Here is a 22685-nt window from a genome sequence, read left to right as displayed (position 1 = left end):
AAGTTATTTAAAAATTTAAATAGATTAACTAACTTTCTTTTTAAATTTAAATTTGTAAATGAATTAATTAACTTTTATTTTAAAATGTGTAAATCAAGTCATAAAAGCTATTTAAATTTTTAAATAGATTAATTAACTTTCCTTTCAAATTTAATTTTTTAAATGAATTAATTAACTTTCCTTTTGAAATATGTAAATCAAGGCATAAAAAACTATTTAAATATTTAAATAGATTAATTAACTTTCTTTTTAAATGGATTAATTACTATTTTTTATAAAAAATAATTGAGCAATCCCATCAATAACCATAATGTATGGGGGAAGTTAAAAAGGGTGTTGCAGTAACTATAAGAGAAGTTAAAAAGACTTGTGGATTGAGAGAAGTCAATAAATTGTGAGTTTTTTTTTTAAATCAAAAAATTAGAAAATTGAGATTGAGATATTGGAACTCCCACAAGACTTGTGGGTTAGAAATCCCATTTTTCTCATATAATACTAGCATATCACCCGTGCTATGCATGAATTGTATTTACAATTATCTATATATGTGAATTGTGATTTTTTCTTATATAATATACTAGCATATCACCCGTGCTATGCACGGATTGTTTTTACAATTATCTATATATGTGAATTGCGATTTTTTAATTTCTTTTTTTTTAAAAGCTTTCTTTTTTTTTCCCTTTTTTATATTATATTAAGCTTTAATATTTTGATAATAATCATATGTGTTAGACTTTTCAAGGAATTAAATATCTTTTTTTTATTATATTATATTAAAATGTAATATTTTGATAATAATCATATGTGTTGGACCTTTCCATAATTTTTTTTTTATACTTGTTCTTAATGCATTAAAGTGTTATTATGAGAGATAATAGTCATATGTGTTGGGACTTTTCAATGAATTCACATGTGTTGGATTTCAAAAAAAAAAAAATTATGCTTGTTTTTAATGCATTAAAATGTTATTATGAGATATTGGAACTCACAAGTCTTGTAGGAGTTCCAATATCTCATAATAATACTAGCCTATCACCCGTGCTATTTATGCACGGGATAATTATAGATATTTATACTTGTTTTAGATTTTTTTTAATATATAAATTATGTTTTTTAAAATTTTTTATAAAAATAATTTAACAATTTTATCACTAACCATAATGTATGAGAGAAGTTGAAAAGGGTACTGCAGTAACTATACATAGATTGTATCTATAATTATTTTTATGAGGGAATTTTAAATGCTGATCAGGAAATTTTGACCAAATCAATAAATACAGGCATGTGGAAAGACGTGGATTAAAAAAAAGTTAATAAATGCTGATCAGGGGATTTTGACCAAATCAATAAATGCTGAGTTTTTTTTTAATAAAATATTTAGAAAATTCAGATTGAGATATTGAAGCTCCCAAAGGCTTTGTGGTTAAAAAACCCCCTTTTGCTTAATATATAGTACTAGCATATCACCCGTGCTATGCACGGATTGTGTTTATGTGAATTGCGATTTTTTAATATATATTTTTTAAATGTCTTCTTTTTTTCCGTTTTTTATATTATATTAAAATTTAATATTTTGATAATAATCATATATGTTGGACTTTTTAAGAAATTAAATGTTTTTTTTTTATTATATTATATTAAAGTTTAATATTTTAATAATAATCATATGTGTTGGACTTTTCAAGAAATTTTTTTTATGTTTGTTCTTAATGCATTAAAGTGTTATTATGAGGGATAATAATCATTTGTGTTGGGACTTTTCAAGGAATTTATGTGTTGGATTTTAAAGAATTTTTTTTATGCTTGTTTTTAATGCATTAAAGTGTTATTATGAGGGTAAGACTTGAGAGTTGGGAGAAGTTAATAAATACTAAGATTTTTTTTTAAAAAAATCAAAAAATCAAGAAATTTAGATTGGGAGATTGGAGCTCCCACAAGACTTGGTGTTAAAAATCCCATTTTGCTTAATATATAGTATAGATTAGCATATCACCCGTGCTATGCACGGAATAATTATAGATATTTATATTTGTTTTAGATTTTTTTTAGTATATAAATTATGTTTTTTAAGATTTTTTATAAAAATAATTTAACAATCTTATCACTAACCATAGTGTATGAGAGAAGTTAAAAAAAGTACTGCAATAACTATGTATGATTGTATCTATAATTATTTATACGAGAATATTTTAAATGCTGATCAGGGGATTTTGACAAAATCAATAAATGCAGACATGTGGATTGGAAAAAGTTAATAAATGCTGATCAGGAGATTTTGACCAAATCAATATATGCTGAGGTTTTTTTTTTTTGAAATCAAAAAATTTAGATTGAGATATTTGAGTTCCCATAAAGCTTGAGATTAGAAACCTCATTTCCTTAATATATAGATAGATAGATGGCACTTACCACATGAAAAATCACGTATGAGTGGGGAGTAGATATAAATATTTCGATATAACTCAAATTGTCCATTATCGCTCAATTCCATATTTAATTTTGTGACTCGAAATAAATTACTTTAAACATTCTGTAATCTACATATGCCAGTATGGCTTAAAAAGTGACACAAATTCCAATACAAAAATAACTAAAATACCCTCCTCAAAATAACTTATCATCGAACGATGTACCTAATTCCATTAGTCTCATTTTCAGCCCAAAAAAAGAATTAGTAACAATAATAATGTTTACCCTTATCAGCATAATAATAACTACCAATTATCAAATATCAATATGAAAATCAAAATAGAGGGGAAGCCGAATTAGAAAGCCAAAGATCAATAACTTGAAATTTTTTTTCTATGCACGGGATAATTATAGATATTTATATTTGTTTTAAATTTTTTTTAATATATAATTTATATTTTTTAAAGTTAAAAAGATTTGGAAGAATTTAATAAATGCTAAGTTTTTTTTTCTAAAAAAATCAAAAAAATTAAGAAATTAAGGTTCTGATATTGAAACTCTCACAAAACTTGTGGGTTAGAGATAGATATAAATAAATAGATAGATATAGATATAGATATAGATATTTATATTTGATTTAAATTATTTTAAATATACAAATTATTTATTTTGGAAAAGGTACTGCAGTAATTATGAGAGAAGTAAAAAAGTCTTGTGGGTTAAGAGAAGTTAATAAATGCTGAGGTTAATTTTTTTTTTAAAACAAAAAAATAGAAAATTATGATTGGCATATTGGAGCTTCCACAGGCCTTGGGGGCTAGAAACCCCTTTTTGCTAAGATTTTTTTTTAAAAAAAATCAAAAAATCAAGAAATTTAGATTGAGAGATTAGAGCTCGTGGGGTTAAAAACTCCATTTTGCTTAATATATTATATAGATAGATATTTTATTACATATTTTTTCATAAAAAGTTATCCAAAACATACATATTTTTCTTTTATTTTTTTAATTAAAAAATCAAAAAATACACTTATATAATACATCCCAAACAATTACTTAATATTAATCTATTATTTCGTAACATTTGTGTGGTGTTGGAAACTAACGCGTCACACACAATTGGGTTTGGCTGGGGGGATGGATGCACTGGTGGTGCCACAGGTGTGCTGATTCTCTGACTCTCCCACTACTAAATGCCAATCACGTGTTGCTAAGACTTGATTACACAGCGAATCCAATTTACCATACACACCCTTCCCTACAGCCGCGTTTGACGATACCATTTGCGTTTCCTTCGCCGAAAGCTAAAAAGTAAAAAAACCCAGCTCACCGCCACCAGCTTCACCCCTATTGGCTACTCTCTCTCTTTGTGGTTTCGTCTCGCTCTGAATTTCCTATCCCCCAACCAAGACTGGTCAATCTCGATGTGTGCTCGATCCAAACACTCGCAATTGAGAAGAAATCTAGGGTTTTTCCGACTTTGATTCTTCTGCTTACAGGCCTTGTACGATGGAAGTCGAGAAGATTCACCAAATGGACGACTCGCAGGAAGTCGGAGTTCCTGTGGTGGTTTCCGATTCCGGTGCGGAGGTCAAAGTTGGTGAAAGCGGCGGCGAAGGGAAGCGGAAGCGTGGTCGGCCGCCGAGGGGCCAGGCGAAACCGCCGCCGGCGAAGAAGCCGAAGGATGAGGAGGACGTTTGCTTTATATGCTTCGATGGTGGAAGCCTCGTGCTTTGCGATCGCCGGTGAGTCGATTGGTTTCGATTGTTGAGAATTGGTGCTTTGTGTTCTTAGCTTTAGGGTACCTTTTTGTCAGCACATTTTAGAACTACTTTCTACTACTCTTGAAAACCATTGTTTGGTTTCTACTAACTAAAGCAACAAAGTATTTTAGAAATGATAGCGGGGCAGTAGTATTTTACTTTCCTTACCCTATTTGTTCATTCATTCATTTTTTTAATATTTTTTTGTTGTTAATTGTTAGGGGCTGCCCTAAGGCATACCATCCAGCTTGTATTAAGCGAGATGAGGCATTTTTTCGATCAAGGGTTAAATGGAATTGCGGTATGTTTCCATGTTTAACTCAAAGCACTACAACTCTTACCATATGTTATATCTGTTGGTGTTTGATTTGAATTTGTTCTATTATTGTGATTATGTACCATCCATGACATTGGCATATTACTTAAATGAGTTGTATAACAAATATAAAAAAAAACCTGAAAGAGAAATGTACAAGTCTGATCAATTATATCCAACCTTCGTTTGTTCAAGTACCTAGTATGGGCATGATTATGGCTTTAGTTTCCACACTTGTGCTTGGAGTTTAAATTTTTGAAAATAGGAAGCGCCTTTAGAAAACTAAGTCGGGAATGATTGTGCCGTGGGGATATGTGAAAAATGCCAAGAAAACAATCAAAACTTACAAGTTGAGATCCCTATTAAGGGTTGTATATGTTACAAATAATTTAAATAAAATTTATGGTAACATTGGCCCTGTTTGGTGTTGTTGTTAAAAAAGATCATAGCTTATAACTTAACAGATTATAAATTTTGACTTTAATGAGAAGCTATATTATTTTGTTTGGTGCAATTGTTGGATTATAGAATTAAGTTGCCGAGTAGTGTTTGTTAAATAAGTTATGAAGTAGCTTTTTGCCGTGTAAATGTCTTTTTTTATCCATGTCGGTTGTAAAATGAATTTACATTTACGTTTTGTAATTAATTACCAGATTAAGAGGTCATTCTAACATTAAATAAGCATGAACCAAAAGGGGTTAGTCTGGTGGTCAAGGCTGGGGGCCTGGGGGTGTGCTCCTTTCATGGTCTCAGGTTTGAAAAATAATTGCTTGGGGCTAGTCCGTATGAGGCTTTGCCCTGGCTTTAATTGGGACCCCCTACTAGTGGATGGTGGGATTGGTCTCTTAGATTAGTTGGTCCTTTGGGCTGGATAAAAAGTTATCAAAAAAACATAAACATTAAACAAACATGGATGCTTTACGTTGTAATGATCATTTCCTTGAGAAATTGACATTAAAATGTCACATATTTTAAAAAATAGCTATAATTTTCTTACTATACCGAATCTTGAACAGTTAATAAGAGTTTAAGAAATCTGAAGAAGAGAGGATATTGGAAATTGTTTGCATTAAATGTTGGGCACATTGATGAAACGACAACTGTATGAAGAAACAAGTGAATATATATAGTGACATGATGGTTATTAGTTATTGTTGTGGACATTTTAGTAATTGAATCAACCTTTTCGCATAATTGAGAAGCGGAAGCGCCCCTTCGGTAGCTTGAGAGATTCTACTTATTTACCTTTCTGCAGAAGCTAATTTAAGTAGAGATTCCATGTATAAGTTGGACCAAACATGCAAGAATAGCTTAAATTAAGCTAAAAGTTAAAAGCTACCTGTTTTAAGCTGTACCAAACAGCTACACTGACCTCCCTTGAAGGTTTAGTTATGGATATAATAAAAAAAGACACCTTCCCTTATGTTCTAGAAGTTATACTAACCTCCTTTGTCAAAGTTTGTTGGTTTGATGACACTATTGGGTGCTACCAAATTATACTTTTGTGGCTTTGCCTCTCATTCAATAAATGTATTCTTATAAAAGGGTCAAAAATTAACTATGGTTCTCATTCAACACATTTTGATGTAAAAAGGCAAAAAAATTAACTAAACTTAATTAAACCAATCATCTCTATTTAGTAAAAATCTTTCTCATGAAATCTCAACCATCATCGTATCTCTCTTTACAACTGGACCTATCACAAATGACACAACCACCATCCTAGACCCGCCACTGCATCCCCATACACAAACACCCCATCATCACCATTTTGTCTTACAAATGAACCCATCATAAATGATGTCGCCACCATCGCGGACCCACCACTTGGGGACATCGTACTGGGCCTAGGTTAGAAAATACAAAAACTCTTGTGCCCAAGCTTTGCCTAATTGAGCCTAATTTTCTCATTCCAAACTTGGTCCTATAATAGAATCAAAATACAAAGCCAAGCCTACGAACCTATATATTAAATAAAAACAAATGTTAGCCTTTACATCATAGGTACAAATTTAGACTAGTGCATTTTCTTTATTTAAAAAAATTAACTAATAAATTATATATGTATATACATACTAATGCATATGCATGTATATAATATGGGTGTTTGAGAAGTGGGTTTTTTTGTAGGTTTTTTTAGTTGTAGGATATTATTGAAGAATTTTTTTTTTTTGTGTTTGGGAAGATAGTTGGGTTTTTTTGTGGTTGGATGTGATGTTTGTGAGAGAAAAAATGAAATGATTATGGGGTTTGATGTTTTATTTTGTTTGGATTTGTTTTTTTTGGTTTTGTAAAACATTTGTCTTGTAGTGAAAAAAAAAAAAAAAACTCAAAAACCAAGTTCCCAAACACCCCCAATATGTATAATATATATTATTAACAATGCCCAACCCATTTAATAAACGGGTCTAAAATTCATCCGGACTCAACCTTATTAGCTTAAATATTAATCTCAAGCTCTTAAAAATAGATAGATTCGGTTGGCCATCTGGTTTGTCTTTACCCTACATCAATAGTCAACACCACTATCAACACCTCCCCTAACTATCATCATGGTCACGTGTCATCACAATTTCCATCGGCATGGCAATCTGTTCCTCGATTGCCACTGCCATATCATCACTTCTTACTCTTTCTTTCTCACACACATGGAACACACCCAAACCCAACAAGTCACAAACTCCACAACAACTTACTAGGTTGACCAACAACCTCCCTATAACCTGCAATCTTTGTTACCGGTAGCTTATGATTTGCTGTTTAGTTCATGATTTGATTCATGATTCATGCGTAGAATAGATCGATATGAATCTATGGGTGAATATATTTTGTGATAGAATCTAATGTGAATCGGAAAAGAACAATGTGCCTATCAAAATGAGTTTATTATTATAAAGGTTCTCTCCAATATCTGAGTAGATGTATGCATGATATGCCAATTGTGTACCACAATTAATATCAAGGGTAAATTACACTAACCTTCTATGAGGATTGAGAAAAATACAGTAAAGGGTTGTTTGGAATATCCTAAATAAGTGCATTTTTTGATTTTTTGGACTAAAAAGTTGAGAAAAAAAATGTGGTTGTTTGGGATAACTTTTTGACTTTTTACGAATAAATGTGCATTAAAGAATTGTATAATTTAGTGTATAGGAGAAGGGAGAGAGAAATAGGCCGTATGCTGGGCAAAGTCGTGGCAGACTAGCATATGGGATATGCTTGCCTCCTTTTTGGGCATTGAATTGGATGGTGATGTTCGGCTCGTGGGGGCTACCACAGGTCTCGTTTTGGTAATTGGAACCGTTCAATGTGTAGAATTCATCGAGTAATATATGTTGTAAAAATTTACGTTGATCGGATATCGATATCTATTTGATCGGATTAGTTTTTTGTCAACCGTTAATTATAATACCATCCATTTTTTTTTATACAAAACTGATTTGATCATGTAGCTAGCAATATTCGATCAGTGTGATTTTTTACAGACATATAGTACTTGACAAGTTTTACACATTGAACGGTTCAGATTATCAAAACACGACCCGTGATGGGCCCCCACAGGCCGAAGAACACCGTCCTTAAGCTTGCCTTTCCCTGTGTAATTTGTTCTCAGCAAAAGGCAACTCACGTCAACGTGATCTTTACCTTTTTTGTATAAAAATAATTTTTTAAATAAATTTTTTTGGTAAATAGTGATAATTTTTTAAACTTTTTTAGTAACTGTTTGTCTTTTTTATCTTTTTTCATAGATCCCAAACCGTTTCACAGTTTTGACATAATTACACCGACTTCGTGTTTAGTAAGGTTAAATGGATTGGAACTAATGCAGATAATATGAAGACTCAAAAATAAACAAATTAAAATATATATTTTAATGTAAAAGAGATGACATCATTTTTTTCCATTCATATGATTAACAAATTATTGATAAAAGTGGGGCTTAATGTTATCCTACCAAAAAACATTTATATTCTACTAACCAGTTCTAATACTCATAATAATACTTCATCTCAATTAAACACATACGCAATCCATAGTCCAATTCAAACCAGTGCCCCTTTCCTCACCGGGAACACAATGAGGGTTCAGCCCTTGATCTGCGCAGTACCTTCCTAGGTTTTAACTGGAGGATGAACTTCCACATCAATCAAACTTGCCTAATTCAGACGCACACAGTCTACCAATTCATTACATGATTACTACAATAACAATTATTCTAACCCTCTTAATTAGATAGCCATAACAATTGAATCTGAATGTTCTTTTCTAATTATCATTACCATGTATAAATATTTATGTAACCCGTTACCCAGATGCATCTGTCACCCAATACTCTTTGTCAAAATATCCATACACAATTTGATAACGACTTGATCAGCAAGAAGTTCGTTTGAGTACTCTATTTGAATTGATTATACATTCAATAGATGCAAAAAGGGGTCTTGAAACCCCAAGGGGCCCTGAAACATGTCACAACATTCAGACTTGCCAGATCAAGATTAGTCATCCTACCGGTCAGCTTGACCCCTTTGTGAATTACAAAAGGTTTATGTTCCTCACATTTGGAACTTAGACTGGTTGACTGTTTAGTCGATTGTTTGGGTCATTTATTGCGATTACTATTGGGTTCACATTCAATACTCAACAAACATCAGTTATGACACATTTATGGCATGATGAATCATTAACCACCATTAATGCATGAGTTTGCACAATGACGACCCAACATCACATAGATACATGCAAAAGAAATGAGATGAACCCGTACCTCTAGAAGTTCTCGGATTACATGAAGAAGATGGTGAGGACGGTAGTGCTGGTTTGTCAAGTCCTAAGGTTTCCCTTTTACTCCAACAAGCTTATCACAAGCTTCCAGGAAGATAAAAAAATCCTAGGAAATAGAGAGGGGAGAGAATAGAGACGAACAAGAAAAGGGAAGGAAAGAGTCAGTCTGAACTCTCTCTCTCTCTCTCTCTCTCAACGTATATACATCTTGAAAATTTTAAAAACCACCGAGATATTGATTTATGATTATGATTCAATTTTAAACAATGAATAGTAATCCTAATCAAACAATCAACAATAAATCGACACAACGATTTAATGTGAAAAAATCCACAATTGGACTCCTCTAATTGTAATAAAAAATTACAGGCCAAAGACACAAAATAATCCACTAAGAAGACAAAAAAGAATTACACATGAGAACCCTCAATTACCTAGTGAATTCACGCTTGAATTGAACCAAACCCGACGTGCCTCTTCCACCACCGTCTTTACCTCGGAATTGTTTTGCCCAATGTTGAATTTACTATGCTGATATCGAATCTATGGCGATGAGCCATTCCGGAATTCACCAAAGTTTCAGGCCCAAGTTCCCTAAAATCCATTGATAAACACCTCTCTCTTTTTGTGAATAAACGAACAAAATCAACCCTTGATATTTGCCAATATGTAGTTTGTTAATTAATTGATCACCTTCTATATATTAAGGAAACTCATATAAACACCTTAAAATATAGAACACTTTGTTTTTTCTTCCTCTCTAAGAATCTGAATGGGTTAAACTCTAAAAAGAGCAAACAATGCACTTTATACTAAATAGAACTGCGAAGACTGCTCGAGTGCTCACTTTACCTCTTGAGCGGTATGACTAAAGGTGGTAATTACATATAGGCCAACCGCTCGAGCGCAACATCTATCGCTCGAGCAGTAAAACATGTTTCCCAGAAGTTTAGAATGCAAGTAGAGATACTGGATAAACCATTTCGCTGCTCGAGTACAAGAAAGACCGCTTGAGCGGTTAATCAACTTTGACTAGGCAGCTCAATCCCTGTACTTAGTTAGCGAAGTGGAAAACAAAGAATGCTTAAGTCAAGACACGAAATGTCAGCACAACCTTTTCTACTCAAGCATAATTCGGGTTGGATTCGCATCTAAACTCTCATTACTCACAGATACAATACAGTGAATAAAAATACAACTGAATGGAGTTTTGTCCAACGGAATTGCTAATTACAAAAGCATAACACATCTAACATAAGGATGAGGTGTGCCTCATTTTCCACCCTTGAGAGTACACTAAAGTGCCAAGTGAGATTGGTGGTGGGGTAACTTGAAATTACCAGGATGCCCTCAATTCAAATCTCTGCACAAAGTCCCTCCATATTTTCTGTTACACTATACAGAATTTTGGGATCCAAACACTAGATTAAATTACACTATTCTTTGGAATTAGTCAAAGTAGTGAAATTAAATAAAACCATTATCATTAAACTGGGTTCGCAATAGTCTGGTCCTTACATGTTCATTAATCACTACATTTTGATTCTCTTGAGGGCATATTGTACTTACATATCTCAGATTCAGGGATTCTTGTACGTGGTGAATATTCAAATCGCAAAATACTGATTTTTTTATTTAATTTTTTTTTTTTTTTTTCGACACTTTCATCTTAGAAGAGACTCAATAAAATCAAAAATTTAGTTTTATTCACTTATTTATTTATTTTGTTGGCAGTACTTACAGTTTATAGGGTAATGGCAATACTTACGGTTTAGTGGTCTCAGTAGGTTTGAAGTTTCAGTTCCAGATGTGATTTGTTGGTTTTATTAGCATATCCACTTCAACTTTCCCTTTTGCTAGATTTGAATTTCTATATTTGATGATTACGTATCCATCTTTTTGGGTTGATGCATGAAATCATGATTCCTTGTCTAGCATTGTATTCATGTTTTTGTTAGTGCTTCACTGATCTGGCATGCTGCCAAATTTATTTCTGCAATGGTCATTAGTGGTCGTTATGAGTTACTTTCTTTTAGTTGGATCTCTGTGATTAAGTTGAGGTCTAATTGTAAGGTTGCACAATTATCTAGATTCCTAGTGGTGTTTTGATTTCAGGTTGGCATATATGTAGTCGCTGTCAGAAGGCTGCCCATTACATGTGCTACACTTGTACATATTCATTGTGCAAGGCATGCACTAAAGGTGCTGATTACTTGTGTGTACGAGAGAACAAAGGCTTTTGCACAACATGCATGAGAACTATTATGCTGATTGAAAATAATGATCAAGGAAACAAGGAAGCGGTAGGTGTAATTCATCCCTCTTTCTATTAATTTTCATGTAATTGTTTCTGCAAAATGTTGGTTAGAGTTCATCATTTGGCTGAACTCAAGCTTAACTCAGGTTTTCTCCATTTTCATGATTTCTCTCTCATGTTCTAGATTTGGCGCAGTCAGGTTCAGCTTTGACTGCTGTTTTTTGCCAAAAAACTTAAGTGGGTGGTCAAACTGCCTGAATTGCCAACTGCTATTGCGATTTTAAGGCCCCCTTGTTGGTCGTTTTGTCAAATTACTGTCTGCCTCAAACTTGTTGGCCTTTTTGTTTGCAGCTCTTGTCTCGGTTCTGCAATTTATAACCTTTGTGTATAATTTGGACAGGCTCAAGTAGATTTTGATGACAAGAGTAGCTGGGAGTATCTTTTCAAGGTATACTGGATTTACTTGAAGGAAAAGCTATCTTTAACTTTAGATGAGCTTACCCATGCTCGAAATCCGTGGAAAGCAGTTGCTTCTGTGGCTCGTAAGGGGCAATCTTTGGATGTACATTATGGTGGTAATGATGACAAAGGTTCTATGGCAGTCATCCCTTCTGGACATCTGGAGGCAAATAATTCTAACAGGACAAAAGAACAGCCAAAGTTACCCAACAAGGGCGACTCTCTAAGCATGGACAAATCAATTAGTGACAGTGGAAATACTTCTGTAGGATCCACAAAGTGGGCATCCGAAGAACTCTTGGAGTTTGTTGCACACATGAGGAATGGTGATACATCTGTATTATCTCAGTTTGAGGTACAGGGCCTTTTGTTAGACTATATAAAGACAAACAATCTTCGTGATCCCAATCAGAAAACTCAAATCATTTGTGATTTGAGGCTTGGAATTCTGTTTGGAAAACCACATGTGGATCACACTGAAATGTTGAAGCTTCTTGAATCTCACTTCCTTACAAAAGAGGATTCCCAGAAAGTAGTAATTCGAGGCAATGTTGTTGATTCTGTTGTAAGCCAGGTTGAGGGTGATGGGAACAATGATAACCTACTGATCATGGGTAAAGATACGAAAAGTAAAACTCGCAGAAAAGGTGAAGAGAGTGGACCACAAACAAATCTAGATGAATATGCTGCGATTGATGTTCACAACATTAACTTGATCTATTTGCGGCGTGATTTGATGGAAAGTCTAATAGTGGATAATGGAAAGTTCCATGATAAGGTTGTTGGCTCAATTGTGCGAATAAGAATTTTCAGTAGCGATCAGAAGCAAGATGTGTATAGGCTTGTCCAAGTAGTAGGTATGCATGCATAACCTATTTTTAACTAGTCTTTAACCACGTGAAAAATTACACCGATACTTTAAAATGTTGATGTTTTGCTTTCAGGTACGCGTAAGGTGGCACCATATAAAATAGGTGAAAGGACAGCAGATGCAACGCTTGAAATATTAAATTTGGACAAGAAAGAGACCATATCGATTGATGCAATTTCCAATCAAGAGTTCTCTGAGGTGATTAAGCGTCCTACTTTGATCTCATATTCCTTCTTCCGTAGTGTCATATTTTGTTGGTTCTCAAGAATAATTAAATAAAAAGTCCTTGTCATTTTGATGTTTTATTTTTCTCTTGAGAATGCATAAAGAAAAGTAAATTTTTTATTTTTATTTTTATTTGTATTTTGTTTTTTTTTCCAGCTCATAATATGCAGAGTTCCATATGATTGCTTTTACTATTAGGAGAGCCTTGATGATTGTCATTATGCATACCTTAATTGCTTCAAGCTAAACAAAAACAAGCATTTAGTGCTTGCTATGCTATGTAGAGCCCCCCTAGGTTTCTAGGGCTTCAATTGCAAAGCGTGGTGATGAAGGCTTCTGTGGCAATTAATCATTACAGCAGGTCTCACATTTTCTATGCAGAAAGTGGCATGAAACACTCATTTCTATCGTCGTGATTTTATGAGTTGAATTCTTGTGTTAGGCTTACACACAGCCATACCATCTCGGACAACCCCTACTTTTGTGCTTCAGTAGCTTCCCAAAAATGTTTCCTGATCTACTTTTCTCACATTGAATCCCATCCATCTCAAAATCCTCATTATAGATATGCTGATTTTTCATATATTTGCTTCCTTTTGTCGTTTGTTTTAGGATAGGATGTCTGTTTTGTTTCTTGGCAGCCCAGCATAATGTTCTATGGATACTGCTGGGATAAATTTGTCTCATACAACAACTTTCACTAACAGGATTCCATTATCACGCAACAATCTGGAAGCACTTTTCTGCTTCATCTGTCTACTTTATTTGCGTGGCAATATCCTCTCCTCTCCATTTGTCCTAAACTATGGATAATCAAGCCCAGTTTTCAGATCCAAAAGGATCACTTCTAGTGGTGGATGTGTGAAGGGACCAAGAGGGGCGCATTCCCCTCAATTTTTTATAATTACACTAGTACCCATATATTTGCTAAGTATTTTTTGTTTAATAGCCTGAGATTGTGCACACCCTAAATCATTTAAAATCCCTTAATGTTTTAAAAGGTCCCATTATGTGCAGCTTCATGTACTTGATTTGTAGGGAGGATTCATAAAATGGATTTTCAAGAGAGGGCGAATGTTTGGTGAATATTATTTTTGAAAGTCCTTTGAAATCCAGAAGTGCTCTCATATTGGAAGAAGTTCCAAACATTGATTTTCTCCTATTAATTTGTTTTTCAGAGAGATGCTCTGTATATAAGAGGTAGTGAAGGAAAAAAGAAGAAGCTGTAGAACACTCTCATTTTTGCTCTCTTAAAATGCAAACTGATATGTTTTTCTCCTCTAAAACAAGAAAATCTAGGATCTCTCTCTCTCTAATACATGAGAACCTAGAAAACAATTTGGTTGAGTTTTCAGAACTTAATTAAAAACTAGTTTGACAAAAAGAAACCCTGAAAAGGTATTCTGAATTTTTAAAAATTATTGTTCTTAATTTTAAAAAATTATTTTTTCCCCCCAAAAGAGAACCATTTGAGAATAATGAGTGCTTTTGATGTTTTCATTTTTTTCACCAAACTAGTTTTTAAAATTTTTCAGAAAAAGATTTAGAAAACTCAGCCAAACATAGAACAGTTTCTCTCTCTACAACCAACCAATCAAAAACATTTTTCATTTGTTTGGAACTAATTAAGGCTCAAAACTTCACCATCATATGATTCTTTTATATATGTGTGGAGACTGAGATAACATGCATATACATAAGAGAGCAACTTACCAGATTATAGGTTAGGCTATGTTGTAAAACATGGAGGCAAAGAAGATGTAGACGTTACAACAGGAGTTTCAAGTAAGCTCGGTTTGTAAATGTTATAATATAAATATTATTTGAGTTTCAAGACATTCACTTAACTGCATGTTGTACTTCGTGAGAAGTCAATCTATCAGGCATTTGAGAAGCCGGTTTGGGTAGCTCCTGTCAGATGGACTTTGCAGTCCAGCACTTTTTGTGGAATGACTTATTGTTATCTCTACCAAACAATAAATTTTTTTGTAGGACTTCCTTGGTTAGGAAGGACTTTGAAAGGTGCCCCCAAATGGTTACCAAAGGATCTTCTTATTTTTCTATCAATCACATAAGAACTCTAAATACAAAATTTCCCATCTCTTCTTAATGTTCTCTCTATTTTCTGTCTTTGCAAAGTTAGTTTTTCTCTTCTAGCACTTCTGTTTTAGTTTTTCTTAAAGGCCCTTTTTATTGGGCAAATTACACATGTAGTCCCTCTCAATTTGATCCTATAATTTCAATTGCAGCAAAATTTTCCATTTTTTTCACATTATGCCAATTTAATCCAATTGGTAATGTCCATTAATAAATTGAATGGAAATCAAGGAAAAAATGGTTCATTCATTCTCCTTAGAGTGATTGAGGGGTTGACATACAATTTGGAATGTTCTATTAAGTTTTGAATGAACCATTTTACTCTTGATTTCAATCTAATTTTTAAAGGGGCATTGTCAATTTTACTAAATTGACAGCATGTAAAAGTTCAAGGGTTAAATTGATGCACTTGGAAAATGACACGAGACAAACCATGGGTGTACTTTCCTTTCTTATTTTTGCAGAGTATTTTTATTTTTTTTATTTTTGAAATGAAAATATTTATGTTTTGAGCTTAATTTTAACTCAAAAAGTTATTGTTGCCGATTATGGGATTTTTTTTTGAGTTTGTGATTAACAAGTGCCCTGCTTAGAATAATTTCTTGGCTCCATCACTGATCACTTCATGTGTATCTTTGGATTTTCAGTTTCACATATTTTGTTTGGAAAGGAATGATATTACTCTTTAGGAATGACATGGATGCATTGCTGGGAAATTAAACAAATTATCATTATAAAAAAACAAATTGACACCAAGATAGATATTGGTTGTAAGATTTTTTTACCTATAAAGTTTTCTTCATGTACGCCAGAAAGTGGCTTGAGTGTATTACAAGAAACTTCAGATGTTCTTTTTCCCTTCAGATATAAATTGGAAAGGATGACTCAATTGCATACATGAAATCTGAACATGGAACATGAGCTACTACTAGGTCCATGTAATCCCAAAGTTACAATCTCAATGATGGTCAGAAACAATACCTTTATAATTTTACTGTTATGACGGAATGCTGAATCATGTAATATATCTCTAGCAATGTTTTTTGCATTATGAATTGGGGATATGATAAAACACTCTTTATCTTGAGTGCTGTGATGCTACTCATAATTGTTTGGTGTTCTGGACTGTCTGTTCTAGTGTAGCAATTTGGAATGTTGTTAAATTACATATACAGCTCTGTTCACGTTATGCATGAATAGTTTGTTTTTGTCACTTGATTTTGTACTCTATTTTGATGTATTTTTCTTTTTCCAGGATGAATGCCGAGGATTACGTCAAAGTATAAAATGTGGGCTTGTTAAACAGTTTACTGTAGTAAGTGTGCATCTTAATATACTTAAACAAACCGAAAAATACATCTCATCTTTGTGTTACTTTTACATGTTCTTTTTTCTAAGGATATTGATGCCTGGTTGTAGGGCCAGGTGCAGGAGAAAGCAATGGCACTTCAGGAAGTGAGACTCAGTGATGTAAGTTTTTTTAGCTTTCAATTGTAATGCACAGGCATGTCATTATTTGATGTTAACCACTTTTTATCTCTGTTCTTTGTGGCAGCTTTGTATGATCTATCTATCATCATCATGTATGTAAATTGAGATGTTTGATTCTGAACTTTTTTTTTGTTGCTCTCTCTTGTTTTATTTAAATAGTACCTGGAAACAGAGGTAATGCGGCTCAGTCATCTTCGGGATCAAGCAAGTGAAAAGGGGCATAAAAATGAATATCCTTTTTTTCATGGCGTGTATTTTGAACTGTCACACCTTATTTCATGACATTGTAGTACCTTGTATCACAGTAGAAAGATTATCACGTGCAATTGAACAATCATGTTAATCAGATCCACTCTTTGTTTCGGATGTGATAAAATGGAAATTAGAAGAACCAGATGAAAAACCACAGTGAGGACCACCCCCCCCCCCCCCCCCCCCCCCCCAAAAAAAAAAAAAAAAAAAAACAAAATTTTCATATTCATTTTTTTGTTCTTTTGGAAACAAAAACAATAAGAAATTAAAAAACATCACTGTTTTCATTTTCCTATGGAAAGAGTTTTTAAAATTTCAGAAAATAATTTTAGTTTCTTTTTTTTTTATTTAAAAATGGGGTGTTTTTAGAAAAAATATTTCCTGAACTAATTTTTGGATATAGTTTACCAAATGACTTTTTGGTTTTTCTGTTTTCGAGAACAGAAGAGTGGAGTAATGCACTAGGATTTGAAGAAGTCATGGAAACTTTATTTCCGTTGAAGTTTGAAGATTGCACTGCTAGGCACTGCTAGTGTTGTTTTTTATGCTATGGCTGTGGGGAAAGTGCACTAGGATTTGAAGGAAATCACGACTCGTGGTTGAAATTTTTTGTAGAAAGAAGATAATGGTGCCCAACCCTTTGCTATCTCTAGTTCTTCTCTAGTTTTGAAAATAGTACCTTTGCCCAACCTGAATTCATCATGTCTGAAATTAGGTTGAGAACCCAGCCTGAGTCCAAATTGACATGGGTGTACCTAATCTGGCGACTGACATGCAAAACAATTTTTTAGTAACTTATGTATAAAATGTTATTCAAAAAAAATCGAAAGAAATCTTCAAACTAGTGAGTGCTAATCAAGTTGAGAATGTGTTGGTCACCTCAGATGACTATCACACTGAGAGGACCTGTTTATAATTGGATTAGTTGAACTTTTTCTGATGAGAAGAAATTTAATATGAACCATCCCTCTCTGCTGCCTTGTGTTCTTACTATACTAGTCATTTCATGGCTCTGTACCTTGAAGTGCTCCAGGGTATGCTGCATTAGATATTCAACTAATCTTCACTTTGTACTTGAGCAATTTTTTGAGGTGAAATAGGAAGCCCTTGTTTTAGTCCATAAGTTAGGGTGTGCCTCCCTTTGAGAAATGAGTTCAAACATTTAATTTTTTTCTCTCATTCTTTTTAATTAAATGAAGCATGTTGTTTCAGCTTGTGTAGTTAGTTAGCAACTTAGCATACCTTCCCGTAAAAATTGAGTGTTCAGTTGCAATGTCTTTCCCTGGTACTTTTTAATTTAAAAGGAAACATTTCTTGGTTTCTGCTTTGCTGTGCTAGCTAACAACCCTCTTACAATTGCACAAACAAATCAAGTTTCTGGACTTCCACCATCTTGTCCTTGAGTGGAATGGTAGTTTATTTTGTTCTGCTTGCCTTGCCACTTATCCACTTTCATTAAGCTATTGCCATCATGCTTGCTCTGTGGCTTTCTATGTTACATGAATAGTGGTGTGTGATTTGGGTCTATATCTAGAGGTCGGGCCCATCAAACCTACAATTGAAGGATATGTAGACTTGGCAAAAACAGATCATATTTTATACTTTTAATCAATTTTATGGGAAAAAATGGTTTTTGTGTAGCATAATGTGATAAAAAAGACATTTTAGAGTAATTGTGCTACAAAAATAATGACAGTGTTGAGTACAATTATATAACGAAATTGAATTTATGGATTTGCCATCTGATAGGAAGTGTTGGCAACATGGGTGCTTGATTTATTTTGAAGAGTCCATTTAACATAGATGCCTTTCTTGACTTTCCAAATATTTTTATTTGTATGATACCCTAGAAATTGTAGGGAAAGAAAAGAGAGCTTGGAATACCCAACTTCCATTCCATCCACCAAATAACTTTCCAGGCTTTCATTTATTTTCTTTATATCATCATGAAATCAGAGGATCAGATGAAATATATATGTTATACTGAATGGTTCAGATGGTTTACAATTCTTGACCATTCCATCCACTATATTTGCTACATTGTGAAGGATATTGGCTCTTTTCTTTTTCCTGGATAGGAGAAAAGAAAATTTCGTATAATGTTTATTATCCTTGACAAATTCACGCTTAGAGAATGTGTAGAGAAAATAGAGCTTCTGATGTCACCTGAGGAACGTCAGCGCAGGCTAAATGAGATTCCTGAGGTGCATGCAGATCCAAATTGTGAATCTGATGAAGATGCTGGAGTACATGACAATAAGAAACAAGGTCTTGCATTTGCTTACTGGATACGGAACTTTCCCTTTCCAATCATTTGTTTCATTTTCTTGCCTTCTTTTAAATATCTATACCTAAAGTTACTTTTGCTGCTGATATCTACAGATGAAGATGAGAAACCAAGATATTTTGAGGGAAAAGATGCGTGCGGATCAAATACTGTGGAGAAACCAGGAAACCAAGTTGATTCATCTGGTTCAGTTGTTGGCGGTTGGAACAATCAAGCTGGGCTGAGGTCTGGATCTTTTTCTGGGGTTGCATCAGAAACTTCAGCTGCATCTCTCTCTACTGGGAGTGCACCATCTGCAAATGATAGTGAAACGGACAGATTGTGGTACTACCGGGACCCACATGGAAACATTCAAGGACCATTTTGTATGGTGCAGCTGCGTAAGTGGAGTACAACTGGATTGTTCCCTCCTGATATGAAAATATGGGGTATAAATGATGAAGAAGGTGACTCTTTACTCCTGACTGATGTATTAAATGGGCAGTTCTGTAAAGTGTCGCCACTGCGATACATCTCTTTACCATCTCAGGAAGTTAAAGGTGCCTCTGATAGTAGTTTATATTATGGAAACAATGAATTTGTGAAGAGTGTTAATAACAATAATGTACAGACTGGAAGTTCTTTCCAATCTGGGGGTTCAGTGGAGGTTAAAAATTCTTACTCTGACCAGCTCCAAGTGCATTGTCCAGTACCGTCATCTGCATTTACTGAGCAGCCACATGAAACTTCTCTGCATCAAGCAAGGGGTCATGAGAGCCAAAGATGGAACTTGGATCCAAATCTTGGAAATTGGAGTTCACATGGAAATGCCACTGGTGGACAGAGTCATGAGAACCAATCTAATTGTCACGGCTATTCTGGCCAATCATCTGGACAAAGTTCGAGGCCTCTACCTGTAAACTATTCTTCATATGACGGGGATTCTTCCTCTGGTTTTGCTTCTGTAGCCAGGACAATTACATTAGAAAGAATTTTTGGAATTGATATCCTAAATCGGCCTAGTCCAACGCCAAATGTTAGCGATGGGGACTTGGAAGGTCAGACTACTAAAGAACAGCAGTTAGAGCCATCTAATGTTCCTGTTAAAGATTCATATATCCAAAATCAGCCAAGTCTCACACTCAAGCTGAGTGATGGGGATGAGAAAGTTGACTCTAATAACCAAAATATTCCAAATCCGCTACCAAAGCCAGCTGATGAGGATGAGAAAGCTCGAGCTACTGAAAACAAGCAGTCCGTGTCCTCAAATTTTCCTGTTCAAGATTCTAACCATAGTTGGAGCAGTGCTTCCAGCCTAGTGGTGGGTGGTAGGACCCGAGTTCCTAATGTAGCTGATGAATGGGGTCGTGCAAAACGTTCTGCTGAGGATTGGGATTCGGGTCTTGTGTCCGTATCTTCATTGAAACCACGTGAAGTGCCCAGTGATCATGCTGCCACTCCAACTTCCAGGTGTGATGACCTCACTCCTCCATTTAATGCACCGAGTTGGCAGGCACTTGTTACCGAACCCATTGAGTTTAGCACTTTGGCTGAGGAATCAGTGTCAGATCTGTTAGCTGAAGTCGACGCAATGGAGTCTCAATGCGGCCTGGCTTCCCCGACTTCAGTCACAAACAGTGGTGAGGAATTGTTTCAGGATTCTAAAATCGATTGTTTTACTTCTCTTAGGGGGTTGAGCCCCCCTCCACTTGATTCAGGAAAAAGTGATGCTTTGAGCTCCACAGGGGATATAAAGTTACCTCCTCCACCTGCAATGACAGGCGGGCAATTCCGAGCATCTCATTCTAATGTCCTTGATCCTGTAAAGAGGTCTGGTGTGAAAACGTCTACAATTACTAAATTGGAGGTGGAAACAAAGCCCAATGATGTTCCAGTTAAGCAATCGAAGACCATGAGACTCGACATGATTGATACAGACACTGCTCGTAGATCAGGAGTGAAACCGACCGACGCTGGTGTGAATTCAGGTTGGGGAGGATCCACCCAAGGAACTACAAATACGGCAAGGGGAACCGGTCAGGGAACGGCTCGGGGAAATACAAACTCAAACCGGAGTCCTTCAGCTGGATACACGGGGCGGGAGAGCCATTCTAAACATAGCGGGGAGAGATTTAGCCCTAGAGACCGGGCTTTTCACAGTGGCGATTCAGGATTTGGTAAGGGAAGGCCGTCATGGAGTAGGCAGTCATATGGAAGCGGCGGTGGCAGTGGTGGCGGCGGCAGTGGAAGTTACTCAAGGCCTCCTCCCAAAGGGCAGCGGGTTTGTAAATTTTACGAAAGTGGGCGGTGCAAGAAGGGAGCATTTTGCGACTACCTGCACCCATGATGATGGGGTTCAGGCAAGGAATTTGGTGCAATTGAAATTAATGTACAATAATTTTTTTTAGAAGTTTCATTTAAAAATATTGCTAATGTTGTAATGTTAACTGAAATTTATGTCACCAGTTCTAAAATGTGTATTACAATTTCTCTTTTTTCTTCAACGTAGCTTTTGGCTGTTTTGTAGAACATATTATGGAGTGGATTCAACTGATGTAGTCCAAATATTATTTTTTTGGAAGCAGCTTCATCTACATGTTGCTAATGTTGTAATGCCACAGAAATTTTATCTCAGTTCTAAATACATAATACAATTTTATTTTTATTTTTTTAAATTTTCCTTCAAGTAGCTTGGCTTCCAATGACAAATGTAAACACCTAAAATCTTTGTCTACAGATTATTTTATGAAAACGTAGATGAAAAATTAACAATGTACCTAAACAAAATGATGATACACACTATTTTTAGATACAACAATGTTACCTAACTCATAAAATTTGCTTAAGAGTTTTATTCCAAAAATCAACATGTGGTCTAAATTTAATCCATGCGTAAAAATTACCATACAACAAATAAATCTACACCAGAGTCTTTTTCATGGTAAAAAACCTGGTTACATAAAATTTATTCTTTTTAGATAAGATAAAAAGTATTATAGTCTCAGAATATTAATGTTATTGAATAGTACAAATTTAATTTTGTATAATAGAATCCACTATTAAAATTTAGGGTTAGGGTTAGGGTTAGGCTTAGGCTTCTCTTAAATTGTCATATTAAAGCGTTTAGATTTGATAGACTCATTTTGAAACCGATTCCAGTAATTTAAACTATTAACTTTTTGGAACCATTCAATATTTTTTCTTAGTATTTTTTTGGGAGTTCTTAAGAGTTCCCGTTTGGAGATAGACTATTTTAATATAATTATTAAAAAGTCACTACAAATTGTTATATCATTCTATTTATTTTTTTACATATATATATATTTTTTTATAAAAATTTAAAAAACCAATTAAAATAACTAACTCTCAAATCATCCTAAGTTTTGTATATATGTAATAGACATGGATGTAGCAGTCCATCACACACGAGCAATAATAATAACTATATATTATTATCATAATTTTGTTTATTATATAATATAAATATATCAC

General features: G+C 34.2%; 1 protein-coding gene across 2 annotated transcripts; it reads left to right on the top strand.

The window, feature by feature from the left end:
- The first annotated feature begins 3500 nt into the window (after nt 1-3500).
- On the top strand, nt 3501-21868 carry LOC114299411 (zinc finger CCCH domain-containing protein 44). Of its 2 annotated transcripts, XM_082867098.1 has the most exons (11): nt 3501-4156; nt 4396-4475; nt 11391-11578; nt 11933-12848; nt 12936-13060; nt 16440-16499; nt 16604-16654; nt 16835-16905; nt 19053-19195; nt 19310-20833; nt 20939-21868. In XM_082867098.1, exons 1-11 carry the CDS (start codon nt 3921-3923, stop codon nt 21538-21540), a joined length of 3996 nt encoding a protein of 1331 aa, XP_082723224.1. In that variant the 5' UTR covers nt 3501-3920; the 3' UTR covers nt 21541-21868. The 2 variants fall into 2 exon arrangements, with proteins under 2 accessions (XP_082723224.1, XP_082723223.1); XM_082867097.1 differs by having other exon boundaries at nt 19310-21868.
- Nucleotides 21869-22685: the final 817 nt, after the last annotated feature.

This window comes from Camellia sinensis, chromosome 4 (assembly GCF_055761805.1).
Source record: "Camellia sinensis isolate YWXY chromosome 4, ASM5576180v1, whole genome shotgun sequence".
Lineage (NCBI taxonomy): Eukaryota > Viridiplantae > Streptophyta > Magnoliopsida > Ericales > Theaceae > Camellia > Camellia sinensis.
This window is presented reverse-complemented; position numbering and strand designations above follow the sequence as displayed.